At 40.5% G+C, this 18,111-nt stretch overlaps 1 protein-coding gene across 2 annotated transcripts in view; it reads left to right on the forward strand.

Moving 5' to 3' along the window:
* Nucleotides 1–18,111, forward strand: part of manba (mannosidase, beta A, lysosomal) — a 97,099-nt gene that overhangs the window by 57,084 nt on the left and 21,904 nt on the right. For both annotated transcript variants that reach the window (XM_072583742.1, XM_072583743.1), the window contains exons 8-11: nucleotides 1,690–1,841; nucleotides 3,240–3,357; nucleotides 10,574–10,660; nucleotides 13,402–13,569. In XM_072583742.1, coding sequence (XP_072439843.1) covers nucleotides 1,690–1,841; nucleotides 3,240–3,357; nucleotides 10,574–10,660; nucleotides 13,402–13,569 — 525 coding nt within the window. The remainder of the gene's footprint in view (nucleotides 1–1,689; nucleotides 1,842–3,239; nucleotides 3,358–10,573; nucleotides 10,661–13,401; nucleotides 13,570–18,111) is intronic.

Raw genomic sequence — 18,111 nt, forward strand, 5'->3', positions numbered from 1 at the left:
ACCTTCTCAAGGGAAACTAAGGATTGGTAATTAATGATGGCCTTTCCATCGATGTCCTTATCCTGTGATAATGGAGTATTCTTTAATGACTACTTGCAGACAGTTCAAGCATTCTGTCCTCGGTAGTGGTGGTGGGAATCTGCTTCCAGTAGTCCTCTTTGTGAATCGCTGGCATATTAATCATATTGCAGTGATACCTGACTTATTTGAGCTCAAAATATCTGGAAGTTCAGATAATTTAATAAACTAAAAGCCCATGGGCATTGGGTTGCAGGATTGGCAAAATAATAGAAGAGTGCTCTTTGGTTGAGGGAGGCATTTTCAGGATGGCAACCTGTAACTGGTGGAATGCCACAGAGATCAGGGCTTGGGTCACAAATATTTATAATATATATCAATGACTTGGATAAAGGAAGTGAATGTGCTGTAGCCAAATTTGCATCTGACACAAAACTGCTGCAAAGACAATGGTGAGGATGACCGAAAGATAGGTGGAGGGCAAGTGGTGGCAATAGACAGATTAAGTGAGAGGCAGAAATTTGGCAGATGGAAAATAATACGGGAAAATAGAAATTTATGCAGTTTGTCAGGAAGAATAGAGGCGATGAATATTATTTAAATGGAGAAATACTACAGAAAACAGCACAGCAGGATTTGTGCGTCCTTGTGCATAAATCACAAAAACATAGCATCCATGTTCAGCAGGCAATAGGAAAGGCAATGAAATATTGGCTCTTATTTCAAAGAGAATGAAGATAGGGATGTCTTGTTAACATTATACAAAGCATTAATCAGACTACACATGTAATAAATGTATCTTTTTAGTCCCCTTACCTAAGGAAAGGTATATACTGCTATTGGAAGTAGTCCAGAGAAGGTTCAATAAGTTGTCCCTGGGTATGGAGGGATAGTTTGGAGGAGAGGGTGAGTAGGTTGGGACTGTACTCATTAAAGTTTAGAAGACTGAGAAGTGACTTAATTGAAACTACAAAATTCTTAGAGAGATTGATAGAATTGATGCAGCCAAGTCATTTCCCCTTGCATTTGAGTTTAGAAACAGAGGGTGTGATCTCAGATTAAGGGATTGTCCATTTTAGGCAGAGATGAGGAGGAATTTCTTCTCTGAGGATTGTGAATCTATGAAGTTATTTACTGCAGCGGGCTATTGTGACTGGGTCATTAGGTATATTCAAGATGTGGATGTGTCAGTGTTGGTCTGGAGTGGACAACGTTAAAAATCTCTCAATACCAAGTTATAGTCCAACAGGTTTATTTGAAAGTACTAGTTTTAAGAGCGCTACTCCTTCTTCAGGTAGTTGATGAAGGAGCAGTGATCTGAAAGCCAGTACTTCCAAATAAACCTGTTGGATTATAACCTGGTGTTGTGTGATTTTTAAGTATATTCAAGGTTTTTAAGTATATTTAAGTATATTCAAGATAGATTTTTAATCAGGAACGGAATCAAGGGTTATGGAGGAAAGACAGGAAAGGACTATCAGATCAACTATGATCGCATTGAAGGACTGAGCAAATTTGATAGACTGATTAAGCTTACTTTGGCTCCTGTGTCTTATGGTCTTATTGGCAGATAAACATTAATTTTGAAATCACTATTCATAAAAAAGCTCTGGTAATTTTATTCTACTTTCCTGCCAGTTTAAGTATTTTTTAATCTCATGTTTTCCATAGGTCTATTTCAGAACAGTGGAGTTGGTACAAGAATCAGTACCAGGGTCTCCTGGACTAAGCTTTTATTTTCGGATAAATGGGCTCCCAGTATTTCTCAAGGGCTCAAACTGGATTCCTGCAGATGCCTTTCTGGACAGAGTGACATTTGATGTGTAAGTTTTAAACGTTTTATGATTAACTATCGCAATTGACTAATTTGTATTCATATATTAGTGCATAAATAATTAAATCTGGTAGATAAAGGCCATAATATAAACTTCATTTACCATATGTTGAATTAGAGTTATGAAAGTTATTTTTCTACCTGAAATAGACTGCTTTGCTGTGGTTTGATTTACTTAGTCTCAGTCCTACAAGCTACCATGATTTTATTCATTGAAATGACAGAACTTTGCATGTTTTAGCTTTCCCACTATGGAAAGGAAGATAAAGCTTTGGATGGCGTACAGTACTGCTTGCTAGGATCATGCAATAGTTTGCAATCACCCATTAGAAAAGATTTGAGATTGAAAATCAGAGCTTTAATGGAATGCTGTCCTGTCAATGTGTTTCAGTGATGGAGGGAGTGAGTGTTAAAGATGTGAGGTAGGGTGACAATCAAGTGAGCTGCTGTGCCCTAGATGGTGTCAAACTTCTTGAATGTTCAGTAACTTAATCCTGACATATGCCTTCTAGCTGGCAGTCAGCCTGAGGGGTCAGGAGGTGAGTTACTAACTGCAGGTCTCTCAGCATCTGACGTGCTGTTAAAGTTACGATAGTTAAGTGGCTCATCCAGTTCAATTTCTCAACAATGATAACCCTTTGGATGTTAATAGTAAATAATTTGGCACTAATCATGCCATTGAATGTCAACAGCGATGGATGGATTCTGTCTCTTTGGAAATGAGCATTGACTAGCACTTGTGTGGTGCAAATATAACTGTCATTGATTAGCCCAATTCGGGATATTGTCCAGAGCTTGCTATATATGGACATAGACTACTTTACGGACAGCTTTCCTGAACTGCACAGTCCATGTTTGGCTGTTGATTATACTATGGGCATTATCCCATGTAAAAAGTGGGATACTATTTTTAAATATAACAAGAAAAGATTTGAACTCACAGTCTGACAAGTTATTTGAATCTGTGCTGAATAAAGTATTAAATTTTATAACTCTTGAGTACTGAAAATGAGGCATTTACTCCTTTAATAGTTCAGCAAGAAATTTGATTAAAATTGGGCATGATCTAGTGACGTTAACACATCAATGCTCAAGGTGTTAACCAAATATAGTTCTCAAGTTCCTCTCCTTATCTGCTGTGTATATTGACGTGCTGTCAGTGACATTCGACAATTTTTGCCACAGATGAGAGACCTTGTTGTCACCAGTTCCAGAAAATTCTACTGTTTGAGCATTACTATGATTGATGTTAAAACTTTAAAACTAGGTAGTAACATTTGATCATGTGAAAATCTGAATTTGCGGAGCTATTTCAGTTGGATTTGCACCATCATTTATGGCATATTGCTTACCACTTACTAATATTTTCTTCTTGTATAATTTACAGATTGGAAAACTTATTGCAGTCAGCTGTTGATGCTAATATGAATTCACTAAGAGTCTGGGGAGGAGGAGTGTATGAACAAGATGAATTTTATAATTTGTGTAATAAATTGGGCATCATGGTAAGAAATTTCAAAACAGAAAGCTGATGGATTTTATTTACATATGAGAAAGCTCCAAATCTTTAAAATCTTTGTCAAAATCTCCATGCAGCTACTCACAAAAATCATACAGTGCAGCAGGAAGTAATTCAGATCATCATTCCTATGTTAGCTTTTCTGAAAGAGCTATCAAGTTAATCTCAGTGCCCTGTTCTTCTTCCAATGTTGTGCAAATATTCCCTTTTTGAAAACTGATCCAGTTCTCTTTGTGAAAGTCCCTATACAATCTGCTTCCACTTCCCATTCAGGTGTTCTGAATTATAAGAACTGCTTAAAGGGAAAAATAAAATCTCCGCATCTCAGCCACTGAGGTCTTTCCAACAACTTAAAATCCGCAGTTCTTGATATGCGTAGGTGTTTTGAGAATGTTATGGTGAAAACTGTCACTCCACCATAACACTGACAGCATCCGATTTTGAATGAAATATGATCTATAAGACAATGGTGTGAATTAATCCTGTCACTTTTTGATGAGTAATGTAAAGGAATTGCATCATTGTTTGTGTTTGTCCTCCACACAGACAGATGTAGCAATCCCAGTGGCTGCCCATTTCTCAAATCCTTTAACCCCCCCCAGAGCTCCCTTGAATTTTTTCAATTGTCAATTCAATCTTAAATACAGACCCAATCTTGCTTCACAATTTTCCCAACACTCATTCTAACAATGTATCTGTTTTCATTTTTTTTTGGAAACAAAGTTCTCCTTATTTCTGTCTTGAATGTCTTACATTTTAACTTGTTCTAAATCCTTCAATCACTGGAGGTAATCTTGTTCTGTCTGCTCTCTGCCATCTTCATAACTTGTCAAATTGTTTGTTACCTCCAAAACTCTAACAAAAACATCTCACTTTTGCCAGTCTTCCTTCATAGTTGTATTGTCTCAGTCTATTTGCTATTTGTAATTCTTTATAGATTCACGGTTAGATCTTTTATATTCCATACTTTGTTCCATAGAGCTCAATATTCCACTTGCTTTAAGTATTCGTTTTCATGTCTTGTGAATCAGAACCCCTCTGAGCCATTCCCATAAAGCATCATTGTTACTTTTATTTTATTAAAATGTATCCATTCAGATTTAATTTGCCATTTTTTTGCCCATTCCACCAACTTGTCACTATTCCTACACAGTTCACCTTTGGTTCTCAGAATGATTTGCTTCTGTTTTAAAAGAGATTGCTGATTCTTCAGCATGGTTGGTACAAGCAACCCAATATAAGAGGGGAGAATGTAAGAGAGCATTCCATTCCATCAATCATTATGATCTTGGCTGATCTTCTACCTCAATTCCACTTCCTTGCACAATCCTAGATCCTCGATTCTCTTAGTATCAAACATTTTATCAATTTGTCTTGAACATACTCGTTGCTCAACCATGCCTCTTTGGGTTCAAAAGTTCAGAAGCTTTGGGGTAGAGATGTTTCACTTTAATTTTAAATGGCTAGCTGCTTATTCAACTATTATCCCAAGTTCTGAATTGTCCAGTCAAATAAAACAGCAGTTCAGCAACTGTCCTGGCAAACACTCGTAAAAATTTTGTTTCAGTGAGACAATGTTTAATAAGCCTAAGTCAGTTGTTTAACAAATTGAGAGTTCTGGTGAATGTGAGAAATATAATGGGAATGATACACCATCAAAAGCCTTTAATAATCAATGAGAATGTATAACATTAGGATAAGATCACTATCATAGGGTTATTTTATTCGCAGAAGATTGTTGTTCCAGCAGCAGGAGGTGTGGGAGCATTGAGCAGGAGGCTGTCGCAGAGGTCACGAGTTACATATTTGGGCGGTTGCTTTTCCCAAAACACTACTCGGGTAGTGTCTCCCACCCATCCTCTTCCCCTAACCAAAAGAAAGTTCTGTGTGTCAGTTAGTAAGGTGGCAAATGTTTCCTTTCATGTTTTATTTTTTCAGTGGTTTATTTGTGAATTTAGAAAGTGGGAATGGAGGTTAGGACAGTTGAGTGTTCCTCCTGCAGTATGAGAGAGATAAGGGTCACCTCTAGTGTCTTTGTTGACTTCATTTGTGGGAAGTGCACCGAACTCCAGCTCCTCAAGAACGCGTTAGGGAACTGGAGATGGAGCTGGATGAACTTTGGATCGTTCGGGAGGTGGAGGGAGGAGAGGAGTTACAGGTAGGTAGTTACTCCACAGCCACCTGAAGAAGGTAGATGGGCTACAGTCAGGAGTAGGAAAGGGAATAGCAGGCAGTGCAGGGATCTCCTGTGGTGGTCCCCTCAACAACAAGTATACCGTTTTGGAGGCTGTTGGGGGCAACTGCTTACCAAGGGTAAGCAGTGGGACACAGGTCTCTGGCACATAGTCTTTCCCTGCTGCTCAGAGGGGAAGGGGAAGAGGAACAAAGCTTTAGTCATTGGGGACTCCATAGTTAGGGGGAACACATAGGAGGTTTTGTGGGAACGAGAGAGACTCATGGTTGGTTTGTTGCCTCCCAGGTGCCAGGGTTCGCGATGTCTCTGATCGTGTTTTCGGGATCCTTGAGCTGGAAGGGGAGCAACCCCAAGTGGTGGTCCACGTAGGCACCAACGACATAGGTAGGAATAGAGATGGGGATGTCAGGCAGAAATTCAGAGAGCTAGGGTGGAAGTTTAGAACTAGAACAAACAGAGTTGTTATCTCTGGTTTGTTGCCCGTGCCACGTGCTAGTGAAGCAAGGAACAGGGAGAGAGCGGAGCTGAACACGTGGCTGCAGGGATGGTGCAGGAGGGAGGGTTATGGATTCTTGGATATTTAGAGCTCTTTCTGGGGAAGATGGGACCTCTACAAACAGGATGAACTGGGGGGGGGTGCCAATATGTTGGGGGACATTTGCTAATGCTGTTCGGTTGGAGGGGGGAGGTTTAAACTAATGTAGAACGGATGGGAACCTGTATTGTAGTTCCAGTGTACAGGAGATTGAGGGTAGTGAGATCAGGGGTAGATTTACAAGGTCGGAGGGCACCAGCACCAGAATGTTGGTTTGAAATGTGTGTACTTCAATGCCAGGAGGATCTGGAATAAGGTGGGTGAACTTGCAGCATGGGTTGGTACCTTGGATTTTGATGTTGTAGCCATTTCAGAGACAGGAATGGTTGCTGCAGATTCAAGTCATAGATGTTTCAGCTATAACAGATATGATGGTAAGAGTAGGGTGTGTGGCATTGTTAATCAGGGGTAGTATTACAGCAGCTGAGAGAATGTTTGAGGACTCATCCACTGAGATAGTTTGGGCTGAGGTTAGAAACAGGAAAGGAGAGGTCACCCTGTTGGGAGTTTTCTATAAGCCTTCAAATTGTTCCAGGGATATAGAGGAAAGGATAGCAAAGGTGATTCTCAATAAGAGTGAGAGTAACAGGGTAGTTGTTATGGGGAGAAAGTGAGGACTGCAGATGCTGGTGGTCAGAGCTGAAAAATGTGTTGCTGGAAAAGCGCAGCAGGTCAGGCAGCATCCAAGGAGCAGGAGAATCGACGTTTCAGGCATAAGCCCTTCTTCAGGAAATAGGAAAGTGTGTCCAGCAGGCTAAGATAAAAGTTAGGGAGGAGGGACTTGGGAATGTGATAGGTGGAAGGAGGTCATGGTGAGGGTGATAGGCCAGAGTGGGGTTGGGGGCAGAGAGGTCAGGAAGAAGATTGTAGGTTAGGAAGGCGGTGCTGAGTTCGAGGGATTTGACTGAGACAAGGTGGGGGGAGGGAAAATGAGGAAACTGGAGAAATCTGAATTCATCCCCTGTGGTTGGAGGGTTCCTAGGTGGAAGATGAGGTGCTCTTCCTCCAACCGTCGTGTTGCTATGGTCTGGCGATGGAGGAGTCCAAGGACTTGCATGTCCTTGGTGGAGTGGGAGGGGGAGTTGAAGTATTGAGCCCACGGGGTGGTTGGGTGTGTTGGTCCGGCTGTCCCAGAGGTGTTTTCTGAAACGTTCTGCAAGTAGGTGGCCTGTCTCCCCAATATAGAGGAGGCCGCAGCGGAGAGCCATGGTTAACTAAAGAAGTTGAAGGTCCTGTCAAGAGGAAGAAGGCGACTTATGTGCGGATGAGGCGTGAAGGCTTAGATAGGGAGATTGAGAGTTATAAGTTAGCCAGAAAAGGTCTAAAGAGTGAGCTAAGAAGAGACAGGAGGGGACATAAAAGGTTGTTGGCGGATAGGATCAAGGAAAACCCTAAGGCCTTCTATAGGTATACCAGGAATAAAAGAATGGCGAGAGTAAGGTTAGGGCCAATCAAGCATAGTAGTGGGAAGTTGTGTGTGGAATCTGAGGACATAGGGGAAGCGCTTAATGAATACTTTTCGTCAATATTCACATTGGAAAAGGGCAATGTTAGTGAAAATACGCAGATACAGGCTACAAGATTAGGTGGGTTTGCGGTTGACAAAGAGGAGGTTTTAGCAATTTTGGAAGTTCTGAAAATAGATAAAACTCCCAGCTAGATGGGATTTATCCTTGGACTCTTGGGGAAGCCAGGGAGGAGATTGCAGAGCCTTTGGCTTCAATCTACATGTCATTGTCAACAGGAGTAATGCTAGAAGACTGGAGGATTGCAAATGTTTGTTTAAGAAAGGGGAGTTGGGACAGCACTGGTAATTATAGGCCAGTCAGCCTGACTTCAGTTGTGGGTAAGGTGCTGGAAAAGTTTATAAGAGATAGGATTTATAATCATCGGGAAAGAAACAGGGATAGTCAACATGGTTTTGAAAAGGATAGGTTGTGCCTCACAAGACCTTTATTGAGTTCTTCGAGAAGGTGATAAAACCAGGTGGATGAAGGTAAAGTGGTTGATGCGGTTTATATGGACTTACGTACGGCATTTGATAAGGTACCACGTGGTAGCTATTGGACAAAATACGGAGTTGTGGGATTGAAGGTGATTTAGCGGTTTGGATCAGAAATTGGCTTGCTGAAAGAAGTCAGGGTGGTGGTTGATGGGAAATGTTCATCCTGGAGCTCAGTTACCAGTAGTGTGCCGCAAGGATCTGTTTTGGGGTCTCTGCTGTTTGTCATTTTTATAAATGATCTGGATGTGGGCGTAGAAGGATAGGTTAGTCAATTTGCAGATGACACTAAGGTAGGCTGAGTTGTGGATAGTGCCAAAGGATGTTGTGGTTTACAGAGGCACATAGATAAGATGCAGAGCTGGGCTGAGAAGTGGCAAATGGAGTTTAATGCAGAAAAGTGTGAGGTAATTTATTTTGGAAGAAATAACAGGAATGCAGAGTACTGCGCTAATGGTAAAATTCTTGGCAGTGTAGATGAACAGAGATCTCGGTGTCCAGGTGCGTAAATCCCTGAAAGTTGGCACCCAGATTGATAGGGTTGTTAAGAAGGCATATGGTGTGTTGGCATTTATTGGGAGGGGGATTAAATTTCGGAGCCACGAGGTCATGCTTCAGCTGTACAAGATACTGGTAAGGCCACACCTGGAGTATTGTGTGCAGTTCTGGTCACTGCATGAAAGGAAGGATGTGGAAGCTTTGGAAAGAGTTCAGAGGGGATATTGCCTGACATGGAAGGATGTTCTTATGAGGAAAGTTTGAGGGAACTGAGGCTGTTTTCGTTGGAAAAAAGAAGGTTGAGAGGTTACTTAATCAAGTCATATAAGATAATCAAGAGGGTTAGATCGGTTGGACAGTGAGAGCTTTTTTCTGTGGGATGATGAAGGCTAGCACGAGGGGATGTAACTTTAAATTGAGGGGTGAAAGATTTAGGACAAATATTAGGGGTAGTTTCTTTACTCAGAGGCATGGAAAGGCCCGCCTGCAACAGTAGTAGACTCGCCGATGTTAAGGGCATTTAAATGGGCATTGGACATACATATAGATAATAATGGAATGGTGTAGGTTAGACGGACAGCAGATTATTTTCACAGTTCGGCGCAACATCAAGGACAAAAGGGCCTGTACTGCGCTGTAACGTTCTATGTTCTGTAAGATAAAAAAATTGACAACTGAGAGGAAGCAAGGGGAGAGAAGGAGTTAAAGCAGTTTCTGAAGATGTTTGAAAATGGTACTGGTGCCCCAGGAAGCTCTGCTCTGGGAGGAATACAATTCACTATTTACAATTATAGTTTGGAATCATAGTGCCCAAATTTTCAAGTTGTACTAAAATAACTGCGCTCGCGAACACCAAGCACATGAGTGTTAGTAGTGATGTTTCTCAAATATATTAAAATTGCATTCTCCCCTCATATTTCTTATGCCTTCCTGTATATCTTGTGCCAACCATGCTGATGTGTCAGGTTCTTCCTTGGTGACCATAGATTGTTAGTTTAGGCTCCAATTCAAGACTTGAGCACTGTGCCTAGGCTGGCAAGCCAGTGTCATAGCTAGAGAGCACTGAATCTCAGACTTGTTCTCTTCAAATCTGGGCGGCACGGTGGCACAGTGGTTAGCACTGCTGCTTCACAGCGCCTGAGACCCGGGTTCAATTCCCGCCTCAGGCGACGGACTGTGTGGAGTTTGCACGTTCTCCCCGTGTCTGCGTGGGTTTCCTCCGGGTGCTCCGGTTTCCTCCCACAGTCCAAAGATGTGCAGGCCAGGTGAATTGGCCATGCTAAATTGTCCATAGTGTTAGGTAAGGGGTAAATGTAGATGTAGATGTAGGGGTATGGGTGGGTTATGCTTCGGCGGGGCGGTGTGGACTTGTTGGGCCGAAGGGCCTGTTTCCACACTGTAAGTAATCTAATCTAATCTAATCAAATGAGGTTCAGTCTGGAACTTTAGTATTAAAAGATCCCTGACCATTTCAAAGAGCCAGAATAGATCTGAGGGGTTGAATGTCCTCCTGTGCAGTAAGTTCTGTCTTTGAACTATGATGGCTAAGCAGATAAGGAATGCTGATTTAATTGCCTTAGATTTGTAGCTTTTCCTCAATTTTTAATTGAAGCTTCTGATCTACAAATTGATTTCATGTCCTCCTTCCCACAAAATCTAATTTTTCTGAAATGTTTTGAACTAAAAAGGAATATTAATAATAGTCTCTAGTGTATCATTCAAAGATGTGTTCAACTTGCTCATTGCCTATTGCTTCATAATGCTCCCAGTGCAATCCTCTGCAAAGTGACAAGGAAATTGCTGATTCAATAACTGTATTTACTGGAGCTATGCTTTATTCCAAGAAATACTGCCAGTTAACTGTACCAGCTTTTTATTCTTTCAATACCTTCTTTAATGTCTTTGTTCTTCAGATTTGGCAAGATTTTATGTTTGCCTGTGCACTTTACCCAACAGACCAAAGTTTTGTTAATTCAGTGAAGGCAGAAATTACTCATCAGGTATGTAAATTAAAAATCCATTCCTGTCCTATTTTAACAAGCCATTGAAAACATGCAATGATATTAAAGCTTTCTTAGACTTTACTACAATGCATAGAGTTCAGAGATAATGAGATGAAAGCAGCCTTATCCTGCTCCTAATACAGTGGTGGAAGAAACCCCGGATCACTGAAAACAAAGTAATTTGAGAGAATTGTAAAGTCTAAGCAAGCATTATCTGAACTCTGAAATCAATAGTTTTCAACCTTTTTAAACTCACGATCACATTTTAAATTTAAGTGCAACCCAGGAATTGCCCAGAACAAAACATAGAATAAGCAGTTTATTTTTCAATGTGCTATTCACACAAATCTTAGATCACAGGATGTATCCATGCGGCTCTTTTTGGATTTGGTTAATGTAGTTCAGAGAAGACTCAACAACAATGTTTGCTTTAATATGAACACTTATTAAGTAATAATAGAAAAATGGAAAAGGGGGAAAAAAGACTCCACTATGACCAACTATTAAGTAATAAAGAAAAGATGAAAAAGGGAGGAAATGAAAGCAATGAGCCTCCTGTCCTCTTCTTGTCAGAGACCCCTCAATCAATTGCTGGTCTGGAGGCCTAGGTTTGTTTCTAACGCTGTTTCTGATCCCAGTTCAAGGTGAAATCCAAAAACTCAGAACAGAGCTCTCTGTATTGTACGGTGTGACAGCAAGTACAGGAAAGTAATTTTGATTATGCCATCTGCAGCCCGTACAGGAATGTTCACAGGACTCATTCAAGGTCATGCAGTGTCGAGTTTCAACAAGTTCAGCTCTTCATCCCGTCCTGTACAACCAATGATGGTTACCCACTGCATGTGCACTTTCTTCAAAAGTTCTACTTTGTTTAACATTTTATGATTTTTGTCCAATGCACGATTTCATTAAAAATGTATAATTAATTGGTATTTGGCACGCTTCTGCGTTAATATATTTGAAAAATATTGCTGCTAATGCACATGCTCCTTAGTGTCTATTAATTAATTAGAACTATTAATTCTAAAGCAAAAGTGTATATAATTATTAGAATCATAGAACGCCTACAGTGTGGAAACAGGCCATTTGGCCCAACATGTCCACACTGATCATCTGAAGAGTATCCCACCCAGACTCATTCCCCTTCCCTATTACTCTACATTTTCCCTCACTAATGTACCTAACCTACACATCCCTGAAGACTATGGGCAATTTAACATGGCCAATTCACCTAACCTGCACATCTTTGGATGATGGGAGGAAACTGGACCACCGGAGGAAATCCATGCAGAAGCTCCGTACAGACAGTCGCCCGAGGCTGGAATCGAAACTGGATCCCTGGCACTGTGAGGCAGCAGTGCTAACCACTGAGCAACCGTGCCACCGCATTTGTCCTTTATTGATTAAGTCACAGTGTGACATGTGACTGCACATTTTCTGCGAGTGCCTTGAAGTCTGGGTTGTAGTTTGAGCTTGCTAGTTGAGTACAGCACAAAAATGAGTATCTGTCAGTTGGGAATGATGCCTGGAGTTGATCATCTTCGTCAGGGAGAACGCTATCTCACAGAGATATGTGGAGCAAAAGTAAGCTTTCACTTTAACAGAAGCAGTAGATAAAGGCAAGTAGTTTTCTTTATTTGAAGTCTCCAAAAATCACTGTCCCTTGATCTTTAGCTCAACATCAGTTTGCAATTAACACCATATCAACTCCACTACTCTGTAAATCAAGCACCTGATGGCATCTGATACCCATCCCACCAATGTCTGTTTGAAGGAACAAGCGATAGGTACCATTATGTAAAATTACTGAAATCACTTATTGAACTTCTTACTAACTTCCTCAGATGTGCGCAGATGTTTTCTGGATGGAATCACTTTTATTTGTCTTTGACTTTTTCTCATATTTGGACAGTGTTTTAATGCAATGAGTCTGACAAACAAGATGAGTTGAGGGCACATATTAAAACATGGGGATATGATGTAATTGCTATCATAGAGACATTGTTGAGAGAGGGGCAGGATCAGCAGCTCAATGTTCCAGGATATTTGGTCCCCAGACAAAACAAGGAAAGATTGTCGTAATATTGAGCAGTGAATCAATTACAGCAGAAGGAGGGATAGTACCTTAGAAGAATTCTCAAATAAAGCCATGTGAATAACAATGAAAAAGTATAAAAGGAGTGATCGTATTGCTGGAAATGCACTCCCTGATAATCTGAGAGAAATAGAAGAGCATAGATGTAGGCAAGTTTCAAAGAAATGTCAAAGTAACAGCGAATGATAGGGGATTTCAACTTCTGCAACGTTAACTAGGTAGGGATTATGTGAAAGGTTTAGAGGGAGTAGAATTCTTAAAAAGGAGAGAGTTTTTTAAAATCAATATGTCAAAGGCTTAAAGTGAGAGGACTTAATTGTAGGTAAATGAAACTGGGCAAGTGGCTGAAGTATCAGTGGGGGGGGGGGATCACTATGCAGACAGTGTTTATAACTCATTTAGATTCAAGATGGTTATGGAGAGGACAAGAATGGACATTGTGACATCTTTGGAGCAGGTGAAACTTGAACCTGGGCCTCCCGGCTCAGTGGCAGGTATGCTCCATCTGTACCGTAAGAGCCCATTAGTCACTTATTTGTGTCAGCTAGATTTCCAGCCCTGTGTTTTTTTGCAGGCATTGGTCTGCACAGATTTCTTTAGCTAAATGGGTTTAAGGAAGTAGTTTGCTTATTTTTCTTTTCAGATCCGTCGACTAAAGTCCCATCCATCCATTATAATCTGGAGTGGAAATAATGAAAATGAGGCTGCACTTGCATCAAATTGGTTCCATATTCCATCAGCAAACATCACCCTGTACTTGAATGACTATGTAAATCTCTATGTTAATAATATTCGAGAAATTGTGCTTGAGGTAAGGACCATTTAAGTCACTAATTTCCAACATGCTCAAATTGTTTGGAAATAACAACCAAAATTACTGGAAAATCTCAGCAGGTGTGAAGAAGTGCCACTGGACCCAAAATGTTATTCCTTTTTCTTTCTACAAATGCTACCAGATGTACTGAGTTTTTCCAACAAATCTTATTTTAGTTGCTGATTTCCAGCATCCGCAGTTCTTTGGTTTTTTTTTGTTTATTGCTTGGAAAATTGTGCCAATTTTATAAAAATTAAGGAAAGTTGTGGATCCATTATTACATTGAATTTACAGCATGGACTCAAGCCATTCAGTCTAATAAGGTCATGCTGCTATTTGCACTTAACTACTGCGTCTCACCATACTGCCATATCATTTTATTCCTTTCTCCCTTATGTGTTTATCAAAATTTCCTGTTAGATACAAGTTAATATATCTGTAAAACACCTTTCTGAAGAGCTGAAAATATAAGGTTTGTTGGTGAACATGTAATATTTGCAATTTAAGAAAGTAGATTGTCTTCTGGATAGGAAGTTTGGAACATCTTAGGTAAAGACATGAGGGGTAAATGTTATTAAATTGCACTGTTGCTGGAGCTTGAACCTTATGTAAGTCGGTCCTGATGAGGGGTCATTGACCTGAATGTTAATTCTGCTTCTCTCTACGCAGGTGCTGCCACACTTGCTGAGTATTTTCAGTACTTTATTGCTTTTTTAAAGATCTATCAGATAGTGTTTACCTTTTTAATTTTTTTTAGTATAATAATCTCTATTGTGTTCCTTGTTTAATTAAACTCAGTCAAGTGTGTAAGTTATATTTAAACACATTCTAAATAAGGGTCACTGGACCCAAAACATTGACTCTGCTTTCTGTCTGTTTGTGTTGCCAGACCTGCTGATTTTCTGCAGCAATTTCTATTCTTGTTATGATTGGCAATATTGAAGTCATGAAATAGAATGTACAAGAAGCCTGAATTTGGAAAATGTTGAGATTTCAGAGAGTTATAGGACTGGAGGAGGTTACAATAATAATATTCTGAGGTGCATGTCTTGAGATGAGACATGGTATTCTACATATGCAGAGGTTGTTTGTTGAGGTTCTTTGCCTTTCTTCTGCATTTTTCTGCTTCCAACTAATTTCCTCACCAGGTGTTCATTTTTTTTTTACTAACACTGTTTACTTCTGAACTAGCTGTCAAATATCTCTCTTCACCTCCTATTAATGGCATACTGTTACACACATATTTACTGTCTCATTTTGTACTCGTCTCTGCATCTGACCAGAAGGGAGCAATGCAAACAATCGGCTGATTAGCCTGATCTCACTCGTTGATAAGATTTTGGAGTCCATTGTGAAAGATGAGATTTCTGAATGCTTGGAAGAGCATGGTAAAATGTTGTTGTGGTTCTGTTCGCCGAGCTGGGAATTGGTGTTGCAGACATTTCGTCCCCTGTCTAGGTGACATCCTCAGTGCTTGGGACCCTCCTGTGAAGCGCTTCTGTGATCTTTGCTCCGGCATTTGTAGTGGTTGGAATCTGCCGCTTCCAGTTGTCAGTTCCAGCTGTCCATTGCAGTGGTCGGTATATTGGGTCCAGGTCGATGTGCTTATTGATTGAATCTGTGGATGAGTGCCATGCCTCGAGGAATTCCCTGGCTGTTCTCTGTTTGGCTTGTCCTATAATAGTAGTGTTGTCCCAGTCAAATTCAAGTTGCTTGTCATCTGTGTGTGTGGACAAAGGGACTTGAGAGCCCTAGTCTAAGTTTCTGTCAAGGTAAACTTGCAGGTTGAATGGATAGTTAGGAAGGCGAATAAAATGTTGTAATTCATGTCGAGAATATTAGAATATAAAAGCAGGATGTATTTCTGAGGCTCTAGGCTCTATAAGGCTCTGGTCAGACCACATCTAGAATATTGTGAGCAGTTTTGGGCACCGTACCTCAGGAAGACTGTATTGGCCCTGGAGTGGGTCCAGAGGAGGTTCACAGCAATGGTCCCAGGAATGAAAGGCTTTAAGTATGAGGAACCTTTGAGGACTCTGGGACTGTACTCGATGGAGTTTAGAAGGATGAGGGGGGTTCTGATTGAAACATGCAGAATACTGAACGGCCTGGACAGAGTGGACATTGAGAAGATGTTTGCATTGGCAGGAGAGATGAGGACCTGAAGGCACAGCCTTCGAATAAAGGGAAGACCCCTTAGAATGGAGATAAGGAGAAACTTCTTCAGCCAGAGAATGCTGAAACTGTGGAATTCATTGCCATAGAAGGCTGTAGAGGCCAGGTTATTGAGTGTATTTAAAGCAGAGATTGATAAGTTCTTGAGTATCAAGGAGATCAAAGATTACAGGTAGAAAACTGGAAAATGGAGTTGAAAAACCTAACAGCTATGATTGGATGGTGAAGCAGACTAGATGGGCTGAATGGCCTAACTTCTGCTGCTATGTCTTATGGTCTAATGATGTAATTATAACTACAAGAAACTTCTGTTTTTCAAATATTATGCACCTACAAGTCAGCAAGGATTGACCAAGGAGCAGTAACTCAGGTTGAGGACTATTACATGTTTACTCCCATTAAGAACACTGCCAATTTCAATATAGTCAGCTTGGTTTTTGATGAATTACTGCAAGGTGCAGAAGTTGCAAAGATTGAGAAATCAAAAGTAGGACCTAATTTTGTGCTATTGCTGAAGAATCCACTAATCAGTGTAATCCCAGCTGCTGTTGTGAATGGGCAGGTTAGATCCCAGAATAAAATCTACTTTAAAAGATTTTTAAAAAATTAATCTAAAGTGGTGGTCTTTAAGCACACCAGTTGCAGATTTGATTTTTAACAATAAAGCAGAAGTTTATTGCGCAAGAGAAACAAAAATTAACAAACTCATCCAAGCTATCTAAATATAACACAACTTGTAGGATTCAAAACACATGGAAAAACAGAATCCCACCCACTCCCCAACACTATCACTTTACAGTTACTCAAGATCCAGAGACATTCCCCTTGCCTATCAGTGCACCAGTCAGACCACAGCTGGAACAATGTGAACAGTTTTGGGACCCTTAACCAAGAAACGATAAACTGACATTGAAGGCAGGTCCAGAGAAAGTTCACTTGACCGATAGAGTGTGGTGCTGGAAAAGCACAGCAGCTACTGAGGAGGAGGAGAGTCGACCTTTCAAGCATAAGCTCTTCATCAGGAATTTATTTCTTGTCCATTAAGCAATCTGAAATCCATGCAAATATATTCTCCAATAGCTTTCATAAGCCTTCTCCCAGATGCAGAGAGATTGTTCTGAGACCAGATGGTGTTATCTCAGAATAAGGGTCAACTCTTTAAGATAGATATTACGAGGAATTTCTTCTCTCAGAAGATTGTGAACTTGTGAAACTCTTTACTGCGGAGGGCTGTTATTGATGTTGGGCAGGCCACGGTACAGTGATAATAGGTTCAAATCATATCCTGGCAGATGGTAGAATTTGAATTCCATAAAAATCTGTGATTAAAAAGTTAGTTTGATGGCAAGCATGATACCATTGCCAGTTGTTGTAAAACCTTATTGGGTTCACTAATGCCGTTTCGGGAAGGAAACTGCCATCCTTACCTGGTCTGGTCTACTTGTGACTCCAGACCCACAACAATGTGGTTGGCTCTTAACTGCCCAGTGGGCAATAAATGCTGACCTAGCCAGCGATGCCTATGGCCTGTACACAAATTTTTTAAAATGTACTTGCATTTGGAAAATAATGGATTTATTAGGGATAGTCACCATGGCTTTATACAGCAGAGATCTTGTTTCACAAATTTGATTGAGTATTTTGAGTAAGAGACAAAGATAATTAATGAGGGTAGGGCAGTGTATGTTGTCTATATGGACTTTACTAAAGCATTTGACAAGGTCCCTGCCTGGTAGGCTAATCCAGAAGATTAAGTCACATGGGATTCACAGTGAGTTAGTAAATCGGATGCAAAATTAGCTTTGTCATAGAAGACAGAGGGTAGGCAAGGAGTGGTGTTTTCTCGCTGGAGGTCTGTGACCAGTGATATAGGCTGAATGGCTTGTTTCCATGCTGTAAATTCAATGTAGTAATGGGACCTCTGTTGTTTGTAATAAATATATGATTTGGATGAAAATATAGGTGATCTGATTGGTAAATTTGCAGATGTCATGAGAGTTGGAGGAGTTATGGATAGTGAGGAAAGTTGTCAAATGATAAAGCAGAATACATAGCAGCTGGAAAATTGGGTGGAGAAATGGCAGATGTAGTGTGAGGTGATACATTTGGGGAGGTCGAAAGTATACTGAAATTGACAGAATCCTTGGGAGCATTGATATGCAGAAAGGTGCAAGTCCATTGCTCCCTGAAAGTGGCAACATAAGTAGATAAGGTGGTAAAGATGGCATCTGCATATTTGCTTTCATTGATCAGGGCATTGAGTATAAAAGTTGGCAAGTCATGTTATAGCTGTATAAAACTTTTTAGTTTCACCACATTTAGAGTATTGTATGCAGTTGTGGTCACTACTGTTTAGGAAGGATG

The sequence above is a fragment of the Chiloscyllium punctatum genome, chromosome 14 (genome assembly GCF_047496795.1).
Source record: "Chiloscyllium punctatum isolate Juve2018m chromosome 14, sChiPun1.3, whole genome shotgun sequence".
Taxonomy (NCBI): Eukaryota; Metazoa; Chordata; class Chondrichthyes; order Orectolobiformes; family Hemiscylliidae; genus Chiloscyllium; species Chiloscyllium punctatum.